At 37.7% G+C, this 23,737-nt stretch overlaps 1 protein-coding gene across 4 annotated transcripts in view; it reads right to left on the bottom strand.

The window, feature by feature from the left end:
- Positions 1–23,737, bottom strand: part of CCDC141 (coiled-coil domain containing 141) — a 203,580-nt gene that overhangs the window by 121,378 nt on the left and 58,465 nt on the right. For all 4 annotated transcript variants that reach the window (XM_060621974.3, XM_060621976.3, XM_060621973.3 and 1 more), the window contains exons 4-6: positions 22,574–22,682; positions 18,255–18,508; positions 846–962 (exon numbers count right to left, since the gene is read on the bottom strand). In XM_060621974.3, coding sequence (XP_060477957.3) covers positions 846–962; positions 18,255–18,508; positions 22,574–22,682 — 480 coding nt within the window. The remainder of the gene's footprint in view (positions 1–845; positions 963–18,254; positions 18,509–22,573; positions 22,683–23,737) is intronic.

The following is a 23,737-nucleotide window of genomic DNA, read 5'->3' as shown; positions in this document are numbered from 1 at the left end:
TTTTCACTGTTCCCACTCAATCTACTACAAATGAACTTTTGTTTCCTTACAGATTAAAATGGGGCACGTGTAAAGAACTTTGGAAAGTATTTATAGACCCCACACATACAAATGAATCAATTTCCAAATAACAAGACGCCAGGGGGAGAGGAGCCCCTCTACACAGCCGGCCACTCTGCTCATCTTGCTTTCAGTATTTCATGATTCCATTTTGCACATTCCACATACCTACAAGTGGTTGACTGGCCAGTAGCCATTACTTTTTTACAAAAAGAAGAAATGTGAAACAAGTCAAGGAAATGGGGAAATATAAGTGGGAACAGCAAGAAACTATGCCTGGGAATCATAAAAGTAATAGCATAATGAGACTTCATGTAGGGAAAAGATTTTTTTAGAAAGCTAGAAGAATGTCGTTTAAGAGTTTGGTCCTTGGAGTTAGACAAAACCTGGAATCAAATTTCAGCTCTGCCACTGACAAGATATGTTACATTGGTCAAGTTACTTTGCATCTCCAAGCCTCTGTTTTTTGTTTGTTTTGATCTCTAAAACAATACCTACCCCTTATGGGTTTGTGATCATTTATATAACGCATCTCTTGAATACAGTGTCTGATACATACTAACTATTCAAAAGAAGATAGTTATTATTGTTGTAGAGGCTGTTTTGTTGGTTATTACTCTAGAAGCCCAGTCAGTAGGCAGTGGTATTAGCTAATGCTATCAGAATCTTTTCTGTGTAAATAGTGATTACTCAGAGAGAGTTTTGGTATTTCTCTATATTACCTACAGAAGTGTATTCAAAAGAAGTCCATGCATTTTTAAATTATTTTTTAATGTGTCTCTTACCTTTGCTTTTATTATCAATTCCTCATGCTTACAGATTAGTTCCTCATTATCTGAAAGTGATGAGCCCAGACTTTGTTCCTGTAAATCTTTTATGGTTTTCTGAAACCAACAAGTAACCTAGGTAAGAAGCAACAAAGAGAAACCAAAGTTCAAGTGATTAGAAAAGGCAAGTAGAAATTCAGAAGTATTTTCTTAATTTTTCAAAACTTAAGCTATTTCAGTCTCTTTTTACATAAGCTCATTTCACATGTTAAATTCATATGATTGGGTTTTTATTTTTTCTTCATTTCAATCTCTACATAAGAGAAAAAAATAGGGCAATTCCTGAAAAGCATGAAAATGATATATCAGTTAAGTAGATTACACGGAATAAAGAAAATAATTCAAAAATCTGCTAACAACAAAATAGGTTCCTGCAGTCTATAAATCATGCATTCTTTTAGGATATAAATCTTTTCTGGATAAGAATATGAATGTGAGTATAGTTATTACATAAACTCACATGAAGCTATTAAACAGCATATGTAGAATTATATTTCCACTCTAAAAAGACAATGCAAAAATACTTAGTTTGTTGCAATTGCTGAAAATCTGTATTCAGAAAATGGAGAAGTTTTTAAAATTCTGTTGATATAATAAATAGCTAAGGGCATGACTCACATTCATTTAGACTTGATTTATAATACATGTTTTACACAGGGTTGAAACAACAAATAGCAAAAGACTTGAAAGAAGCTGCACATTTTTAAATGGTGACATAAGTGGACATAGGACTGCTGATATGGAGACCCTAGATGCAGATTCCTTATTCCAGTTAAATCAAAGAGGATTTCACTCTCAAATCCTACGCAGTATTATCTTCATGATCACATCACAGCTACTGATCCCTAATAGCCCACACACAACATGCTAGACAGTTTGCTACTTGCTTTTTGGGCCTCATTTCTATTTCTCTCCACAACTCTCTAACAAGTACGATATCATCACTGTAGTGGTGAGGAGAGGTGAAGCAGCTTATCCAGGGCCATACAGTAAGAGGCAGAACCAGGATTTGCCTGCAAACCTACATTAATCCAAAGTTCATTCTCTTTCCACTGTGCCCTGCTGCCATCTTAGATCACCTAAAGTCTTACAGCCCTGGTCATTAGGGAGAATTACTTCAAACCTGAAAAATGAATCCTGGCACCCCATTCAGAATGGTGGGCAGTGCTCAAACATTATACTATGTCTTTTTACAGACTAGGTTGTCTTATCCGCAACAGCCTCGGGATTTTCTGAACTCCTATAACATGGAGAAATGCATGAACCAGGTGGTCAAAGAGAAAGCTAGGTTAGTCCTGAAGCTCTCCACATAATAAATGTACCCCCTACACACACACACACACACACACACACACACACACACACTACGCAAAAATCAAGTTAGGAGTTATCTAGAATAGAACATTCCATTATCAATACAGGGCTGATATCACAAAGCTGGTTATGAGATAAAATGGTTTATACCAACACTTAGCATTTTTCAGCATGGAATAAGCAGTACAACTGGGGGCAAGAGGGTTTCTCCAGGTTTCCGCTAACTGGAAATCTTTGCTAACTGGCATTTTAAGATAACAACCGTGCAATTAAAAAGTAATAGTAACCCTACAGCAATTTTCATGTGAAGTGCACCTCATTTTTTTCAGAATATTTGGTAAGCTGTGCATAATGTGCACATTAGATAACCTCCATATCTAAATATTGTATTAGTGTATTTACAATTATTTGAAGATAATCTATATTTCTATTAACCCAATTAGAACTAGATGATATGTACAGTATGCATATTAGAACCCACAGAGAGTATTTTATCAAGTGCTATACAATTTATTCATTAATGGGGCACCTACGTGGCTCAGTCAGTTGAGCATCTGGCTTCCACTCAGGTCATGATCTCGCGGTCCGTGAGTTTGAGCCCCGCATCGGGTTCGGTGCCAAAAGCTCAGAGCCTGGAGCCTGCTTCACATTCTGTGTCTCCCTCTCTCTCTCTGCCCCTTCCCCACTTGCATGTGTGCTCGCTCGCTCTCTCTCTCTCTCCCTCAAAAATAAACATGAAATTTTTAAAAATTTATTCATTAATTTATTTTTATTAAAATAATTTCTCACAAAAGATGCAGTAAGCCCATATAAATACACAACTAGAGGAATGATTTAAAGGCTTCATCAAAGAAAAATGGATCGTGAATATAACTAACTTAAAGAGAGCATTTATCTTATTAAATACTGGAAGTGAATTTTATTTATTCTTAGCCAATGTGGGAGGAACTCAGAAATTTCAAGAATGCTTTAATAGGGAAAGTTAATATAGAATCTGAGTGAATAAAAAATAGGTACAAACAGGTGTTTGCTAATCTCTAAAAACAGGTGAGAACCCTGAATTCTCAGATAATCCTACTCAATTTTGTGAGTCAAAGTCTTGTCATCTAGCACATGCCATCAGTGATGAAAGGAAGGAGTGAGTTGTTTTGATTTTTAAAAGGTATCTACTGACCTCATCCCCTAGATTTGGCAAATACTATTTCAACACCCAAAGGATACTATTCCTGTATGGCAATATTATTCCCTATAGGCGAATGCAGTTTAAGATCTAAGTTGGTATTCTGTGCATTCTGATCACATACCTTCCTGATAAAGCATGCTGACTCTCTAGATCTACACATTTTTACTACCAAATGCACCCTGGGAAGAAACATAAAAACAAGTTGGTATAAAACTCAGAAATAGTTCATCGTAGGGGTGTTACATCTCATCATGAGGCATCACACACATGAGCAGCCTCTTAGATCAGATTTACTGTGCGGTGGTGTGGGATGCACACGGAATAGGCTCTCAGAGTCCTTCCGATGTAAAATCAGGACACCTAAATTACTGAGAGTATGTCAACCATAATACTCTGCCACCTAATAAATCAGTCATTGCATCTCACAAGTAGCTAGTGCAGACAGCTGCATAGATATTCCAAGAGCACTTTTTATAAGCGTTTAAATTATATCAGCTGCTGTCCAAAAGCCTGAGTGAGAAGTACAGTAAATGATGCATCAGAACATTCTGTAGAACATGGTCCTTGCAAGAGGATGAAAACATGAGCCAAGAGTTTAGGGGATATAGATAGGAAGGAAGAAATAAACTGTTCAGAGTATGCAGTGGAAATCAGTTCTGGGCAGTGATGGATTAAGGGAGAAATGGCAACATTTTTCCTCTCTCTTCTCAGTTCCTACCTTCCAGCTTAATCTCAGTAATGTGTTCATGATCATCCTACCAATTTTATATGACATTCTAGGTACTCAGTGCCCAGTGGAGGTAAAAACTAACATAGAGAAGGAGTAGAGATCTTTTTTGGGGAGGGAAGGGGAACACCTATCAGGGAGTGAAGGGACATAGAAAGAGAAGGGAAGTCAGCAGATTCAAAGAAGGAGCGATCAGGGGTGTTCAATGAGAACCAAGAGCTGCCTTGGAAGTTAGGGATGAGTGCCAGGAAAATGCACTCAAATGCTGTATGTAGACCTGCACCATCCTATATGGTAGCCACTGACCACAAATGGCTATTGAGTACTTGGATTGTGCCAAGCCCAAACTGAGATGTGCTCTGAGTATAAAATACACAGTAAATTTCATAGACTTTGTATACAAAATAATAAAAATACCTTGCTAAGAAGTTTAGAATTGGTTAAATATTGAATTACTACTTTAGATTTGTTAGCTTAAACAACATGTATAATTGCTTTTCACTTTTTATGTGACTCCTTACGTTTTTAATGTGGCTACTAGAAAATTTGAAATCACTTATATGACTTGAATTGTATCTTTACTGAATGGTTCCACTATTCAAGGATATTCAGACTATCCATGTTGGTTAATTGTAGATCTAAGGACTGAGTTTTTTTAATGTTTATTTATTTTTGAGAGAAAGATAAAGCACGAGCAGGGGAGGGGAAGAGAGAGAGGGAGACACAGAATCGGAAGCAGGCTCCAGGCTCTGAGATGTCAGCACAGAGCCCGACACGGGGCTCAAACTCACATACTGTAAGATCATGACCTAACCTGAAGTCGGACGCTTAACTGACTAAGCCACCCAAGTGCTCCAGGACTGAGTTTTAATTAAAGGCAATTTAAAAGAGTAGAGACAGAAGAACGTTGAAATGATATCTCAGTTGGTAAGCATTTATGGACCACTGAGTGGAGGCTAAGGAAGTAGAGTTAATGACACTTCCAAAGAAGCTTATTGCTTCAGTAAAGGAGGGATGTAATGACAGCTTTAAGGAAGGAGAGGCAATCAAAGGGGCTTCCCTGCACTTTTTTTCTTTATTTGATTAGACGAGACTCAAGCATTTTTTGAGACTCAAACGCAGCAACTGAAGATGTATGAAGGAGAGTTGAGGGGAAAGGCGGGAAGAGAGCACTAACTGGGCAAAGAAGGGCTAGCTTGTTGGACAACCCATCCCCACCTCAACACCCTGTTGGGAAGTGAAAATGAAAGTAAAAGATATGAACCCAACCTTTGAAGAAAGGGGGCAGGGACTACTCTAGCCAGGTTACAAGTTACCTCATCCAATCTTTACATCCCTCCTCTATGGAGAGATTTGCTTTTCAGCAGATGAGGAAACACACCCAGGAGGTGTGTTGCAAGGTTAAACAACTTCACACAACCAGTAAGAGGAAAGTTCCACAGGTAGAGTCAGAAATGTCATGATCAGAATTCATACTTTCTTGTCTAATGTTTTTCTTCTCACTGCAGAACCAAAGGATTCCAGAGGAAAGAAATGGTTCTTATAGGCTATGTTTATGAACATTCTTAAGATAAAAAACCAAAACACAACACCATAGTTATAAAATCTAATTCTAACATGGAAATAGGTTCTATATACCACCACGGGGAATCAATGGAAATATTGCATTAGAGAGAACAGATGTGTGGGTCAGGCCCATCAGGAACAGTGCTTGAGAGGAAGAGGCCAGCTGTGAGTAGAGGCGACAGCAAGGGCAAACAGAATTCCAAAGACAGGAGTAAAACATGGGAGCACAAGTGATAGAAAATGCTGGCAGTCAAGAATAAAACACTCAGGTGGCACGAAGGTGAACCGCTGCTGCAGCCCAAAGCGATGCATCAGACCGCCAAAAACTACCAGTCTCTTTTTCTGCAATTTGTTCTACAATCCGAGATCAGATCTTATTTTTTGATCTTTGTTTAAAACTATGCTGGAGGAGGCGAGCTAGCAATAAGCAATTCAAACCACCTTAATAGAAATGCTTAAGGGAAGATGAAAATCTCTTCAAATTACTTTCATTTTCTTTTCCATGTGCAGAACAATTCTTGACAAATAACCGGTTACTACTAGAGACAAAAACTGATAAAGGAGAGGAAAAGGCATCAGTTATTTATCTTCTTTAACCGAGGAATTTTTGATAATCTCTCTTCCAATTATCAAAAATGCACACATATATAAAGCTGTTTTCAATCATAGTGGATGGCCACAGGTGACAGTTTTAATGTCTACTTTGTTTTTGAAGGCATGCTAGTATTATAACAACTATTTTATCTCCCATAAGGTTTTTTTTTTCTTTTTTACAGTAGGGAAACCAGTAGTCATTATTTTGTACTATGCAATATCGTCAAATGTGCTCTGTATTTGACTAGGCAATAACCAAACTTCAAATATCCATTTGCTCCATTGGGTGATAATGTATACTAGGGAAAGAGGCACTAAAGCCATGTTGCTAATTTTTGTACCTGAGGACTTGGGAACAGGGGAAGAAAGAAGAATTACTCCCAAAAACATGGATTGGGTTTCTTTTTAGATGCATTCTGGGACTAACTATTGGCTTATGATTATTTGGCCTTCATCTCCAGAGATTCTGGGAGGATAAAGTTCACAATGTTTCTTTTGTGGAATCTGGAAGCCCTCCATGAATTACTGAAGTCAACTGGAAGGTATTAGTATCTTCTCAACAAATTATGGAATCCCAGTATCCTCTACTGTGGGTAGTAGGAAAGCTAAAAGGTGTTGTTTGTCATGAAGCAAATTTGTTACTTTATAAACAGCTTCGGAGATAATCTATCTCCCTGTCTGGAGTCACAATTTTATGTATTTAATTATTCTGATTTGTGTTGACGTAACATTTTTCTTCTCACATCTATACAGAAGAAAAATGGCACTAAGGACTTCCTCCCTTCCCTTCCCAAGACTGGCCTCAACTCGTTTGTGTTTATGTAGGCTCTTTACTTTCAACTCCTTAATGACAGAAAGCCATTTAGTCCAGTGGATAAAATCAGTACAGTGGAAACCTCTGGGCCTAAATTTTATTTCTAGCATTACCTCTGATTCATTGGGGCAAACCCTCCCAGTAGTAGAAGAAAGTCTTTATTTCAAGAAAGGAAACAGAGACTAGCCTAGTGTCCCAGCAACATGCATTACTGCCAAAAATATCTAAGGCACAGTTTTCCCAATATAACTTAGGGTTCTACCATAAGTGACCTGGAGTTAATTATATTCCCTGTGTGTGTGTGAGAAAGAGAGAGAGAGAGACAGAGACAGAGACATAGAGAGACATACAGAGACAGAGATAGAGAGACAGAGACAGAGAGACAAAGAACAGACATGATACGGCTACTTAGGAGTGGGACCAAAGTTTGATATTCTCACATTACCATCCCCATTTCTAAGCCACACAGACAAATAGATTTGACACTGAAGCTTTGGCCTACATTCTTGGTTGTTGGAAAAACTGAAAGTCAGAAACTCTCATATTGACAGGATAACTGCTCAATTTTAAGAGATGTTGTCATTCTTTCAAAATGTGCTGTTTATCTTATTTGCTTATAAATCTTCCTATAAAAATCATTAAAATTAATCATACCCTTTACTTGTCTTTGGGGACCATGAGAATGAGGGTAGAGGAAAGAATGAGTCCCACTTCTTGGCCAGCTTGGGGTGGTAGCAGTGCTGAGAAAAGGAAAGCCAACAATCTTCAGCACCAGGGGCAGGGAAGAAAAAGAGATTGGGGTGGTAGAAGGAGATCACAGGCAGCCATGGGGCTGAGCAGACAGCTCAAGTAGCAGCAGAGAACTCTGTCACACAATGGAAGGGTCTGAGGGTCAGGGATCAATGCGGAGCCTTTCCCATCGAGCACCCATATCAAACAGCTTTATCACCGGTCCTACCACTGCAGAGAGTGCCATTTAGTCACAGCGTGTGTCCCCCAATCCTCTTAGTGACTATTTAGGGGCTTAAATAATTGTGCCTAATTAAAATGTTGTTAAGCCAATTGAACAGTATTTAGAAATGACAAAGCTTAATGATTACATAATCAACCATAAGAAGAATAAATGAGCTAAAAAAATAGCTAAAGGGTAAAAAAGTTAGAGAAAAAAATTAATTTTAATTAAAAAATTTTTGTAATGTTTATTTATTTTTGAGAGAGAGAGAGAGAGAGAGAGAGAGCATGAACAGAAAAGGGGCAGAGACAGAGGGAGACACAGAATCCAAAGCAGGCTCCAGGCTCTGACCTGTCAGCATAGAGACCAATGCGGGGCTTGAACTCATGAGCTGTTAGATCATGACCTGAGCCAAAGTTGGACCGACTGAGCCACCCAGGCACCCTGAAAAAATTAATTTTAAACTTACAAATAAAGTTGGCTTTCTGAAGAAACTACACTCACTACCAAGCCATGAAGTGGCATTTATTTTCCCTCCATATCATAATATTTTGGAAAGCTAAGATTACCTAGTAATTTAGAGAACTGGTGTGGGATCTGGCCAACATGTAAGATTTTATGTGCAGACATTATCCAGTAAAGCTGAGAAAGTGACCACCAATATATATAATGATATGGTGAACATCTGAACATTTATTGAGCACTTACCTTATGTTAAGCTGTGCTCTACACATTTTTACATATATAATGTCATTTTTTATAGAAAATCTATAAAAATGTATAAATACTATTATTATCCTCATTTTCAGAAAAGGAAACTGAAGTGTAGAAGTAACTAGTAAATGTCAAAGCTAGAATTGATATCCATGCTATCTGCACCAGAGTCCTTCTGGCATGGCCTGTGACATGCAGTGTCTTTGAAAGCAATACCGGTTAGCATGCATTCTTATTAGGAGGGGTTGCTATTGCTGTAAAATCATATGCTTCTCCTGTACTGTAAGATACTTTGCATTTACTGCTGGCATGTCTTAGAGTAAATTCTAGAGCTAGTCTATGTGTTAAAATAAAACTCCGATGGGGGCGCCTGGGTGGCTTAGTTGGTTAAGCGTCTGACTTTGGCTCAGGTCACAGTCTCATGGTTTTTGAGTTCCAGCCCCACATTGGGCTCTGTGCTGACAGCTCAGAGCCTGGACCCTGCTTCAGATTCTGTGTCTCCCTCTCTCTCTGTCTCCCTCACTTACTCTCTATCTCTCTGTCTCAGAAATAAATACACACTAAAAAAAATTTTTTTTTAAATAAAACTCTGATAAATTTTAATCTATGAGTGGCTAGAAAGTCATGTATGTCTGTTAATGGGCTGAGCTATTAGATATCAGTATCTCCAAGATAATTCAATCCTTATTTTGATTTTATGCCAGCCAGTGTTAGAAAGCTGCATTCAAACAGAGACTTTTTTAAAAAACACACTAACCTAGGCACTTTTATGTTATCTCATGTTAATTTAATCTGGTCAACCGTTCAAGCTCTAAGTCCTGTTTACAACATAGGATCATATAAAGGAGAATACACTTGTATGTGTGTAAGTGTATATGCTCACACCCACACAAAAGCTTTATAGCTTCCCACCAGGTACAAGGCTGATGCCCTGAGGCTGTGCTTATATGTGCCATCTTTGATGCCATTTTAATTGCCTATTGATGAAGAATATGATTACATATGGCTACATGATTATGATATACATGGTACTGAAATTATAAAACCTTCCAAATGTGAATTCTGTTACCAGTTTTTCCTCCTGCAAAGAATTGTATCTTATAAGTATGTGTGATCTGGGTAGTAAAAAGAGATTATATGCCCTTATGTCTTACTTAATTCTTTTAGATGTCCTTGACACTGTCTTATACAAAGAGATCATGAATAACTTAGTTTTAATTTATTTGTTTGTCTCACTTATGCCTGATTGGAGCAATTGAGAAAAATTACATTCATAAATCTTCTTGCCAAGATAATTAATTATGCACGAAATATTCCAAGCTGCTTCTGATTTTCATTAATGAAGCAGATTATCTGCAAAATAAAATGCTGCTGGAGTTAGGAAGAAAGGTCAGCCAGCCGCTCATCTTTAAGTGCAAAACAAATGCACATTTTTATATCTGAAAAACAATGATAACGAGAGAACATGCTATGATTATGTTTATCAGACCATCACATTCCAATTAAGATGGAAAAGTATGTGGTTTTCATTTGCTATTTTCCTGTGACTGATACAAACCCTATATCACCACCCTTCTGGTCGGCTAACTTCTTTTCCAAAGGAGAGTTAGCTGAACTACATAGTTCACGGCATTAGGCCATAAGCACTTAGAAACAGAGAAGCACGAAATGTACCTTTTAAACGGCCCTTATGAGAGAAGACGCATCAGATATTCAGACATCTACATTATTATTCATCAGTAATCTTTGCTCTAATTCCCCCCTTAATCTTCCTTTTTCTTAAGTAGTTAAAATGATTGACAAAGCTGGAATTTTATTAATGTAAGATTTAACAGCTCTTATGTTCCCTTAAAATAAGTACAGACCTGACAAAAAAATCTTTATCTTCCAATGAAGCATGTGCCTCTGTAAAAACTCATGGTTCAACAATGTTCTAGGATTATCAGGTAGATTATCCAGGAACATGATAATTATAGAGCCCAATTACTATCTAACAGAGACACACCCAACTCGGTGTTGCTGCTGCTGCCACTGTTCATTCACCATTGCATCAACAAAACTTTAAAAAAGAACAAAAAACTTAAAAACTTAGGTAATATAATTATGCTTGTATCTACCTGGATTTTAAAATACTTCCTTGTTCACATAATTATAAACACACAAAGTATTAATTATTGCTTATAATATTGAGAAACTAGAGAGACTCTACTTCCTCATCAATATGATTTTGCTTTAAATTGTGTAATAGCTTGGGGCACCTGTGTGGCTCAGTTGGTTGAGCGTCTGACTTCAGCTCAGGTCATGATCTCATGGTTCGTAGGTTCAAGCCCCGTGTAAGGCTCTGTGCTGATGGCTCAGAGCCTGGAGCCTGCTATGGATTCTGTTTCCCTCTCCCTCTGCCCCTTCCCTGATTCTGCTCCATCTCTCTCCCAAAAATAAATGTATATTAGAAAGAAAATTTTAATTAAAAAAAAGAAAATTTAAATTGTGTAATATCGTGACAGACGGTAACTACACTTATCCTGGTAAGCATGAGCATTGAATAATATATATAATTGTCAAAACACTGTTGTACAGCTGAGACTAATATAATACTATATGTCATCTCTACTTCAATGAAAAAAATTATGCTACATTCAAACAGTGAAATACTATATTAAAATTATTTATTGTACTTTTGATACAAGAATATACCTATGACTTGTTCAATTTAATTTAAAAATGAGGTAATAAAATTTCATATATTGAAAAAAAAAAATAAAAATGAGGTAATAATACAGCATGTATAGGTTAATTCCATTAGTTTTTATTTGTTTGGTTAGGTGTTCCTTTAATAAATGTGTGTGTGCCTGTGATTGTGCCTCATGCTTTTATAAAGGTCTGGAAGGTCGTAGTATGCCAAATGCTAATAGAAATTATCTGTGTGGATAGTGATCTCATCTACAATTTTAAATTTGATTATTAAATCATAAGCAGAAAACAATACAACTATCTTTTTGTTTTACTACTAATTGAATGCCCATTGAGCAAGAATGGCTGTTGAAATTATAAAAGTGAGTTTTATTTGATGACACCTTTTGAACTCAAGACAAATAATGAAACTAGCTTTTAATGCAAGAATAGTCTTGCTTAAGGCATCAGGGTGGCTCAGTCGGTTGAGTGTCCAACTTCTTCTCAGGTAATGAACTCACGGTTTATGGGTTCGAGCCCCATGTCAGGCTCTGGGCTGACAGCTTAGAGCCTGGAGCCTGCTTTGGATTCTGTGTCTCCCTCTCCCTCTGTTTCTCCCCCACTCACACTCTCTCTCTCTCTCTCTCTCTCTCTCAAAAATAAAAAAGTAAATATTAAAAAAAGTTTTTTAAAAAGCATAGTCTTTACTTAAGCATGGTGGTGGAGGTGGGTAGGAGTATAGAAATATGCAATATGTCTATCTTTTTCAGACAAGATGACAAAACAATGCTGACACCAATACAGCAATTACTATGTGGCAGTCACTCTTCTAAGCACTTGGCATATAATAACTCTTTTGATGATCCTAACAACACTTTGAAGTAGATACTATTATATCTACATTTGACAGGAAACTGAGTCTGAGGAAGGCTAAATACTTTCTCAGTTACTCAGCTAGTAAGTGGTAGAGCCAGGACTTTAACTGTTTTCAGTTAAAAGTCTGGACCCAGGATCTGTGCTCTTACAAGCAAGCAAGCCCAAAGAAGCACCAGTTACTTTATTAATTACTCCAGCTGTTGTCACTGGTGTTAACAAGAGAAAATATAACATGGGATGTTTTAAGACTGATAAGCCTATGGGTGCCTGGGTGGCTCAGTTGGTTAAGCATCTGACTTTTGGCTCAGGTCATGATCTCACGATTTATGAGTTTGAGCCCCACATCAGGCTCTGCACTCACAGCATGGAAACTGCTTGGGATTCACTGTCTCCCTCTCTCTCTGCCCTTCCCTGACTCATGCTCGCTCTCCCTCTCTCTCTCTCAAAAATAAATAAATATTAAGAAAATTAAAAATAAGAGCCTAAATTTTATACTTAAGAAAATGACTGTCTTAATTATTGGCCAATTTTATTAAAAATAACATTTATCCATATTATTATTTTAAAATTGAGTTTGGTTGAAGACTGTTAGGAATGGAGTCTAATTGAAAGGCTAGTTCTCTTAACCACAAATTAACATTCTTAAAGCTTTCCCTTACCTAGAGCAGCCTCCAAAAATTAAACAGTATTAAGAGACCTCGACGTATATACCAATAGTAATGACAAACCCAGGGGAAAGATTGTGGACCAGATGTGAAAGAATTCATAGACTGTAAATTTTAATCAGATTTATTAAAGTGCCTCTTAAACTCATATTTATTAAGTGCCTCTTAAAATGCTACTTTGTGCTACATGGGCTTTTTTTATTCTTTTCTTTTCTTTTCTTTTACATCCAAATTAGTTAGCATATAGTGCCACAATGATTTCAGGAGTAGATTCCTTAATGCTCCTTACCCATTTAACCCATCCTCCCTCCCACAACCCCTCCAGTGACCCTCTGTTTGTTCTCCATATTTAAGAGTCTCTTCTGTTTTGTCCCCCTCCCTGTTTTTATATTTTTGTTTCCCTTCCCTTATGTTCATCTGTTTTGTCTCTTAAAGTCCTCATATGAGTGAAGTCATATATTTGTCTTTCTCTGACTAATTTTGCTTAGCATAATACCCTCTAGTTCCATCCACGTAGTTGCAAATGGCAAGATTTCATTCTTTTTGACTGCTGAGTAATACTCCATTGTACATATATATACCACATCTTCTTTATCCATTCATCCATTGATGGACATTTGGGCTCTCTCCATACTTTGGCTATTGTTGATATTGCTTCTATAAACATTGGGGTACATATGTCCCTTCAAAACAGTACACCCGTATCCCTTGGATAAACACCTAGTAGGGCAATTGCTGGGTCATAGGGTAGTTCTAATATTAGTTTTTTGAGGAACCACCATACCATTTTCCAGAGTGGCTGCACCAGTTTGCATTACTACCAGCAGTGCCAAAGGGTTCCCCTTTCTCTACATCCTTGCCAACATATGTTGCTTCCTGAGTTGTTAATGTTAGCCATTCTGACAGGTGTGAGGTGGTATCTCATTGTGGTTTTGATTTGTACTTCCCTGGTGATGAGTGGTGTTGAGCAATTTTTCATGCATTGGTTGGCCACTGGATGTCTTCTTTGGAGAAGTGTGTATTCATGTCTTTTGCCCATTTCTTCCCTGGATGATTTGTTTTTTGGATGTTGAGTTTGGTAAGTTCTTTATAGATTTTGGATACTAATCCTTTATCTGATATGCCATTTGCAAATATCTTCTCCCATTCTGTCAGTTGCCTTTTAGTTTTGCTGATTGTTTCTTTTGCTGTGCAGAAGCTTTTTATTTTGATAAGGTCCCAATAATTCATTTTTGATTTTGTTTCCCTTCCCTCCAGAGATAGTGTTAAGTAAGAAGTTGCTGCGGCCAAGATCAAAGAGCTTTTTGCCTGCTTTCTCCTTGAGGATTTTGATAGCTTCCTGTCTTACATCTAGGTCTTTCATCCATTTTGAGCTTATTTTTGTGTATGATGTTAGAAAGTGGTCCAGGTTCATTTTTCTGCATGTAGCTGTCCAGTTTTCCCAGCACCACTTGCTGAAGAGACTGTCTATTCCATTGGATATTCTTTCCTGCTTTGTAAAGATTGTTGGCCATACGTTTGTGGGTCCATTTCTGGGTTCTCTATTCTGTTCCATTGATCTGAGTGTCTGTTCTTGTGCCATGTGCTACGTGTTTTACATATGTTATTTCATTTAACCCTTAGAACAATTCTGTGAATTAATAGTTATTTTTCCCAATTTAAAGATGAAATTCATTAAAACAATAAAATACCACTACACACCTATCGGAATGGCCAAAGTGCGAGACACTGATAACACTGATAATGCTGGTCAGGAAGTGAAGCCACAGGAATTTTCATTGCTGGTAGGAATGCAAGATGGTATAGTCCGTTAGGAATATGGTTTGGCAGTTTCTTATAAACATACTCTTACTATGTATGAGCCACCAGCTGTATTCTTTGGTATTTACCCAAATGAATTAAAACTTATGTCCATGCAAAAGTCTGTACATGAATCCTTATAGCAGCTTTATTCATAATCACCAAACCTTGGAAGCAACCAAGATGTCCTTCAGTAGGTGAATGGATAAATAAACCATGGCATACCCAGACAATGGAATGTTATCCAGCACTAAAAAGAAATGAGCTATCGAGCCATGGAGGAATCTTAAATGTATTATTACGAAGTGTAAACAGTCAATCTGAAAAGGCTACATACTGATTCCAACTATATGACATTCTGGAAAAGGCGAAGCTATGGAGACAGTAAAAAGATCTGTGGTTGCCAAGGACTAGGGTTAAGGTGGAATGAATAGGCAGAACACAAAGGATTCGTAGGGCAGTGAAATTATTCTATTTGCTACCATGATGGATACATGTCATTATACATTTAACCAACCCACAGAACATATTGTACCAAGAGTGAACCATAACATAAACTATGGATTTGGGGTGATAATGATGTATCAATGTATATTCACTGATTATAATAAATATACCACTCTGGTGCAGGATGTTGATACTGGGAGAGATTGTACATGTGTGGCAACAGGGGGTACTCTGTATTTTCCCACTCAGTTTTACTGTGAATCTAAAACCTGCTCTAAAAAATAAAGTCTATTTTGGGGGAATCTTGTGGCTCTGTTGGTTAAGCATCTGATTTCAGCTCAGGTCATGATCTTACTGCTCGTGGGTTCCAGCCCCATATCGGGCTCTGTGCTGACAGCTCAGAGCTTGGACCCTGCTTAGGATTCTGTCTCCTTTTCTCTCTGCCCCTCCCCCTCTCATGCGCTGTCTCTCTCTGTCTCAAAAATAAAATGTTAAAATAATTTTTTTAAATAAAGTCTACTTTTATTTTTTTAGCTTATTTATTGAGAGAGAGAGAGAGAGAGAGAGAGAGAGAGAGAGAGGTGGGGTGAGGCAGAGAAAGAGGGAGAGAATTCCAAGCAGGCTCTGCATTGTCAGAATAGAGACTGATGCAGGGCCCCAATTCACAAACCAGGAGATCATGACCTGAGCCTAAACCAAGATTCGGATGCTTAACCAACTAAGCAACCCAGGCACCCCTAAAGTCTACTTTTAAAAAGCACCTCATCAATAAAAGCATATACTCCTCCTAAAAATGATGAGACGCCAAAAGTTAGAGAACTCACCATGCCAGAAACCTTCTGCAATACCTTACTTTAGTTATTATCAAAACATCTTTTGGGGGTACCTGGGTGGCTCAGTCAGTTAAGCCTCCAATTCTTGATATCAGCTCAGGTCATGATCTCATGATTTGTGGGATATAGCCCCACCTCAGGCTCTGAGCTGACAGCATCGAGCCTACTTAGGATTCTCTCTCTCTCCCTCTCTCTCTGCCCCTTCCCGACTTGTGCATACACTCTCTCTAAATAAATAAATAAAATAAAGTCATTTTGAAAAAAAATATTTCTGATTTCCAGGGATGACAATATTCCTCTTAAGTATGTGTCTGAGTTAAAATGTTCATTTTGAAATTTGTAAGTCCTAGAGGTAGGGCTTTGGGTTATAAACTCAATGCAAAGACATAAGAGGAAGGGTTCTTTAAGGGGACAGGAGATCTGAGAAGGTCTGGTGTCAGGTCAGGATTAGGGAAGAGAAAAGAGGGACAAGGAGAAAGAGTGTGTTATAATAGACTCATTTATGACAGGGAAGTTGGGAACTCCGGAAACATTTGTCTGATAAACAATTTTAAGTTAATTCTTGTCCTGAGCATTAATTTTCCTTTGTTGTGCCAGAATCACCAGTAAAAAGACCATTGCATTGGATAATGAGGATATCAAGGTGGGGTGGGCAAAGAAGTAAACTGGGGAGTGGATGAGGGCTGACAGGCAAAACACAGCAGAAACAAGACAGCAGCTGGCAGTAGTCTATGCCAAAGGGCTAAAAGTGGAGATGAGTTGGAAAGTGTATGGTGACTTGAGGGGGAGGAAATAAAATTCCAGCAGAATGTATGAATGGAGGCCTCTGCATTTGGGTCTCTGCTCTATGCCACCTCCTCAGAGAGGCTTTCTCTGATTAAAAGTAGACCAACCCAAGATAAATTTACTGCTGTATTTTATTTTCTTTATAACGCATCATTTTCATTTGTTTATGGTGTATCTTTCTAATCACACTAGAACCATGGTTCTCATCTGGGGGCAATTTTGCCCCCCAAGGGATATTTGGCAATGTCTGGAGACATTTTTTGTCGTCACAATGAGGATATTCTGCGGGCATCTAGTGGGTAGAGGTCAGGAATGCTGTTCAACATCCTAGAGTGCATAGGACAGTCCTCCAAAGTTACCCAGCATGAACTGTCAATAGTGCTGAGGTTGAGAAACTGCATTAGAGGGGAAATTCCCAGAGGGAAAGGACTTTGTCTTGTGTGTTGTTATTCCCAGTAGGATAGCACCTGGCACAGAGTAGGTGTTAGTAGAATAAGTGTTAGTTGAAGGGGTGATCATCATTTAAGTCTTCATTTCTCCAGTTTGAAATAAGAACCAGCCTCATCTATGCTCCCAGCCATAGTTCTATCTGTCTAATCGGGATCAGAGCAGCAATATATAACATGTGAAGGGACCCCTTCCCCATACATCCAGACCAGGAGACCTCCTTTCACATATTTCCCCCTGAAAATTCCTTCCAATTAATCGGTACAGATTTAAGCATGGGATGGGGACAATTAGAAATAATGCAATAAATATCCCACCTATTTGAGTTGGGGGTTTGCAAAGACAGTTCTATCCATGCTTAGCCTCAAGTAATTGGGACAGATGGAATGTGCGGCAAGAATATTGACAACTGATCAGAGTTGCGCCTGCAGTTGGGGTAATGAGCTCTAAAAAACATGCAAACTCATGAACCTCTTGCCCCAATGCTTTCTAACCATTGAACATCTAGCTACAGGCCAAGGTCATAGTCCTTCGTTGGCACCAGACCAATCTTCTAAGAACACTATTTGGGGCTGACAGACTTTTTCACTGACATTAGCAGCAATGTAATACAGTTCAGCATCATCCTGCCTCTCTAACTTTCAAGAAAGCTACAATTTATATTTGGAATTTCAAAGAAATGTGTCTAAAAGTAGTAACCTAGAAAGATGTGAGAAAGAGAATCCAACAATAGAACATAGTCATTTTCAAAACTACCCATAAGTACTCTCCCATTTATAAAATCAATATTATGATGACAGGAAATACAAACCTTTGTTTTCCATTTAACTTGTGTGAGAAAACAACCTATTAGTTTGGACCAAAGACCAAAGAATTTGATCATGGCAACTGAAGAACCATCCCAGGAAAGATCTAATCCACATAATAGCCAAACTTCATTAGCTGAGGTCAGGATATCATTAACTCCCCTTTGAGTTACCTGATTTTCTTGCTGGTCCCACTGACATATCTTCAGAACCTGACCCAGTTCTTGCTGCTGTTGCTTCAGACCCTTGTCTAGTTGCCGTCTCCTATCTTGTAGAAGCTCAAGAAGGCTGTCAATCTTCAGACAGCTGTTATGAGCTCCCTGAATCAACTCAGAATTCACATTAGGTCCATCACACTTGAATTTTTCTATGAAGTCAGTGAGTTGTTGACTTTTGTTTAAAAGGGCTAGAGATCGTTCTAAGAGTTCTAGAAGAAAATTAGAAAGAAGAAAGAATAGAGATATGAGCAAGCTCTTCTATAGTAATATTCAGACTCTTGGTAGAATTTCAAATGTATGTAACCTTTATATTAACAATAAATTATACTGTAAGGAATTCAAATGTGTAAACATAAAATGCCTGTGATACAACTAGCCAGATACCATAACCTAACAATTTCTGTAGCACTAACTGCCAAATGATAGGGTGCTGCAGTTCAGTGATAGTATAATACAGTACAGGAGGGGAGAGATCGTGGGATTTGGGCACTGTTTCAGTCAGGTTTTAGTGGTGTGATACTGTTAAGGTGCCTGCTCTCCTTGACATGTTCTATGTTCTGAAGTGAATGGGCTGCTAATGAGGTTTAAAGTCTATGACCCAGGAGTCATCCATGACACATTCCTCTCCCTCATTATCAAGACCTGTCAATTTCACCCTTTGTCTCCTACAAGTGTCTACTTCTCTTCGTCCTCACTACAGAAAACATTATTTGTTGCCTGGACTTGTGCAGCCACCTCTGAATGGCATCCTTCTCCAATCCATTCATCTATTCTTCTTAGTTAGCCAGAGAGATTTTTTTCTAAACACAGTATGTCACACGCATGCATGCATGTGCACGCGCGCGCACACACACACACACAGACACACACAGACACACACACACCTACCTAACAATGGCTTCCCATAGCCTTAGAATTAAGGACAGATGCCTTGACATAATTTAAGTCTGGCATGGTCTGGTCCCTATCTTCCCTTTCAGATTTTCTTAATCTTTCTACTCTTCATCCCTCTCTTTTTACATACATTACAAATGCTACATTCCCTTCTGCCCCAGAACTTTTCACTGTGTCCTCTGCCAGGAACACCATTCTCCTCAAACCCTTCCTTCTCTACCTTTATTCTATTCATACTTTGGGCCTTATTCAACTGCCAATTCTTCAATGAATAAACCAGACTGAATCAAATCCTCCTATTAATTGTTCTCATGATGCAATATTCCTCTCATTCATAGCTCTTAACACAACCGTAGTTTTATACTTATGTGTTCGGTTAGTTGATTTATTGTCTCCCTTTGCCACCAGGCTCCGATGCAATATGGGGACAGTGACCAGGATAACATTCCTAGCACTTAGCATAGTGACTGGCATAGGAGAAATGTTCAACAGTTTTTGTAGAATGCTTGAATGAGATCAAAGTATTAAAAGAGGGGGAAGAATTAAGAGAGATATACGTGCTAGAGATCAGTGGTCCTCTAGAGATATAAAAAAAAAGACTTTGATGGGGCACCCGGTTGGCTCAGTCAGTTAAGTGTCTGACTTTGGCTCAGGTCATGATCTTGCAGTTTGTGGATTCAAGCCCCGTGTCAGGCTCCCTACTTTAGAGCCATGGCACTCTACTTTAGCATCCTAACATTCCACAGTTAACTGTGTGGCAATAATTAGGCTGTGGTAGTTGGGCCAGTTGTCTCTTTTAACTTGACAATTTTTTTTTTGCGGGTGGGAGATCTGGAAGAGAGAATGATATAAGTGAAGATATTGGAGAGAGAGATTTTGACATGAAAAAGAAAGAATGTGAAGTAGTTTGTGTCACATGATCTAGAGCTGTCAAATAAAGTATTAGATGGTATTATCTGCTCAGAGCAAGCAAGGTGTGATTATGTGCAATGGGCAATTTTATTGGGAGTTAACGATGCAAAACAACAAACAGCAAGAACAACTTGAACCAAAAAGAGGATGGGATCATTCAAATAGAGCAGGAAGAGGCAGGGAGAACATGAGAGTAAATCTCTTAAAGAAATGGAAGCAAACGTGAATAAGATGGGAGAGGCAGGGGCATAAAAAGAATTATCTGTCTAGAACAGGTTCTTTTATAGAAGTGAAAAAAAAGAACTTGCAAATGAGGTGAAGACAGGTTATAGAGGGCCTTGTGTATCAAACTGAAGAATTTTAATTTGTATAGCCTATGTGATAATCAGTATGACTGCTTCTCCATTTATTTATTTACTTTTTGCTTCTCCATTTATATGTATATGTATTTCCTTTGCATTGAAGAGTTTGTTATGATATTGTGAAAAGTTACACACACACACACACACACACACACACACACACACACACGAAATATGGATAAGTGGCAGGGTTTCCACATAGTATTTATTTTCTTCCCTTCCATAACTAGCTCCTACACACTAGACTTTTCCAATGAGAGAGAGAAGCATAGCTCTAAGTGCTAGGGTATTGCACACTGACAGTGGATCATGCCAACCTGTTCTGGTTCCTACAGAATGCATATAATAATCCAAAATTTCCATTTGCAATCTTTTTCTGGTTTTCTGTTTCAACATCTGTCAAAATAGTGTAACTACTACTATAGTACCACCAGGAATGGAGTCTCTGGCCAAAGATAACTTGTAAACTGTACCTAGACTACAATCAGTCTGTTACTGCTACCCATTAAAGTGGATCAATTCTTCCCTCAGTTTCCTCTGTCAGTTCCTTTGGTTCTTCCTCTGTTGGTTTCTTCCATCTTAACTATTTATTGTTCATGCTTTCCTAGCTATTTATTCCACCAGTTGATCATACAAAGTAATGTATTTCTCCTCAAGGGTAAACTAGATAGAATATCATGAGCGTCAAGAAATACAAAATCCCTATGGTGTATTAATTTTAAAGACTACATTTTTGCATACATAAAATCCCCATTTCTGAGATAATGCCTTGTGATGTGAGGCAAGTAGATATTTAATAGCTTTTTATTATTTATTTTGATTGTCATTATATCTAAGCAAGTTAATATTAAAGTAGATTTTATACAAATACCTGTACAGTTTGCCATTCGTAAGTATATATAATAAATTCAAGATGGATAAATAGAGATGTACATAGCTTAAGTGACTTTATAACTTGCTAAATAATCTTTCCAAATGGGTAATTTCTAAGAAGTATCAAAGTTACAGTCTTGGCATCAAGATCGTGAGTGATATTTCTTCCTAAAAGATTTTAAAATATTCCAAATGTTCCGCAGCAGGATGGTGTTTCCTAAACTCATTCAGTGGGCACTTTCAAATATATACAAAAGTAAAGAAAATAGTATAATGGACCCTAATGAACCTATATGTCAGCCACATTTAAAATATATATAAAACACTTAAGAACAAGGAAATAATAATACAATTGCTACTGTGAGGAATATTCTTAGGTATTATGTTCATTGTAAGAAGACCACTGGAAAAGTGGAGGGCTTAGTTGTGATCTTTCAGAGCTTAGAACCAACTGTCTCTTCCTTAATGTAGTGCCTTGTTTATTCCTCAGGTTTGTATCATCGTGTTGTGTCTTACACTGGAATTAAATACAAATGACACTCAATAAACATACTTTGGGTTGGATGCTATTCTACATCGTAGAGACTCAGGGATGTACTAATACCTACCCTCCAGAGTCTCACAATCTGGTGATGGAGACAAATATGGAAATAAATTGTTATTACACAGTGTGCTGGGTGGTATAACAGGGACCCACGGGAAGCACAGAGGTTACTCACCAATAAATGTATACATGCCCCAACCAAATTGCAGACTTCCTCTACTCTCTTTTTAAACAATAAGTGTAACAGTGAAAACGGTATTTTCCTTATCCAAAGCTATTATTTGAAGACTGCTCTTCATTTCCTGACCCTGAAGGAACATTCACTGAATTCAACCATTTATTCAATCAAGAAATATTTCATGAGGATCCACCATGTGCCAGCACTGTGCTAGATGCTGAGGATACAAGGCTGAACAAGGTAGAAATGGCCTCTGATCTCAGGAGATAAAATGTGGCAGGTTGAATAACCAAATCTTTGGAGGCTATTCCTCTAACATCCCCTTAGAATCATTTACAACTATGTCTTTTCTGAAACAGATGACCAAAAATAAAGCTTTATTTAACCTCTCTTGGAACAGTTTGAGGTATAAACAGACAAATTTAAAATACGATGTCACGCGTGAGCATTCTCATGTGAACACATTGTAAAACCTCTAAAAGGTTAGGTGAGGAATAAACATATTTCTTGCCTTTGGTATGATTTTCATGAAGCTGCAGAAGGGATTTTAAGGACTCGGCACTCTCAAACTCCTGGGTGTTCCGGAGGAAATCTTCAGCTTGGTCTATTTTAATAGCAAACTACAACAGAAATACAATGGAAAGACATTTGAAAAAATAAAAATTAATGTGCCACTTTGGGTTATTTGTACAAGTTTTTCATTAATTCATGGCCTAGTTGACTGTAAATGTGTGTGTTTGTATAATGATGTGTGTGTTTGTGTGAGTGCGTGCTGGCTTAGGGTGCTTGTATGAGGCTGTGTGTTTGCATGTTGTCACTTTACAAAGTGCCAAAGTAAAAATTTTCTTCTCCTTCCTTTGTATTCCTTTCATACTTGGAAATATGTCATATATGCTGAAATAATCTAACTAGTTTACCGATAAATGTCTATTGGAATTTTCAGCTAAAATTATTGTGTCTAAGCAGCCATTTTTCAACATGTAAAGCAGTTCATCAAAGAATAACCAGAAAGCTTGCTAACAACAACAAAAACAAAACAATGAAAGTTTGGTAAACCAGTAGCCTATGTAATTATAAGTAAATATAATTTAAGAAAGTTAAAATATAATGTTTTCCTCTGTGATTAGACCTAGAACCAAAAAAATGTAACTTTCAAAATAACACAAGTCTAATCCCATTTCAAAAAGACTGAGAATCAATGTCTAATCCCATTTCTTATACAAAACAAAAATATATATTTTTGTGCAAAAACTGATTTGAAGAGATATAAACCAAAGGATTGCCTTTATAAGAAGGAATGAGATTTAGGATGGGGGAATGCATTTTACCTCCTAAATCTATACTTTGTAATTTTGTTTGCATTTTTATCAATGATCTTATGTATTCTTTGTATAAATAAAAATGAAATTAGATACAGCAAGAATGCAAAATGGAAAACTTCTCCACTGTTTCAAAAAACAAGAAGCAATTTTACATCCTAAATGGTGACGAATATGACCAGTCTTTCTGTTTCTCCTTGGAGGAAATATGAAGGGGAGGTATCTGAAGTGATGTTAATATTCTCAGAGGAATAATCTTAGAAACAAATTTTAGAAGAGGGTAAAACATCTTTGGTTCTACCAGTACAGTATATCCATGGTAGTAGACATAGTGGTAGTCTAGCTGGATAATAGTT

Source organism: Panthera onca, chromosome C1, assembly GCF_046562875.1.
Source record: "Panthera onca isolate mPanOnc1 chromosome C1, mPanOnc1 haplotype 2, whole genome shotgun sequence".
Classification (NCBI taxonomy): Eukaryota; Metazoa; Chordata; class Mammalia; order Carnivora; family Felidae; genus Panthera; species Panthera onca.
This window is presented reverse-complemented; position numbering and strand designations above follow the sequence as displayed.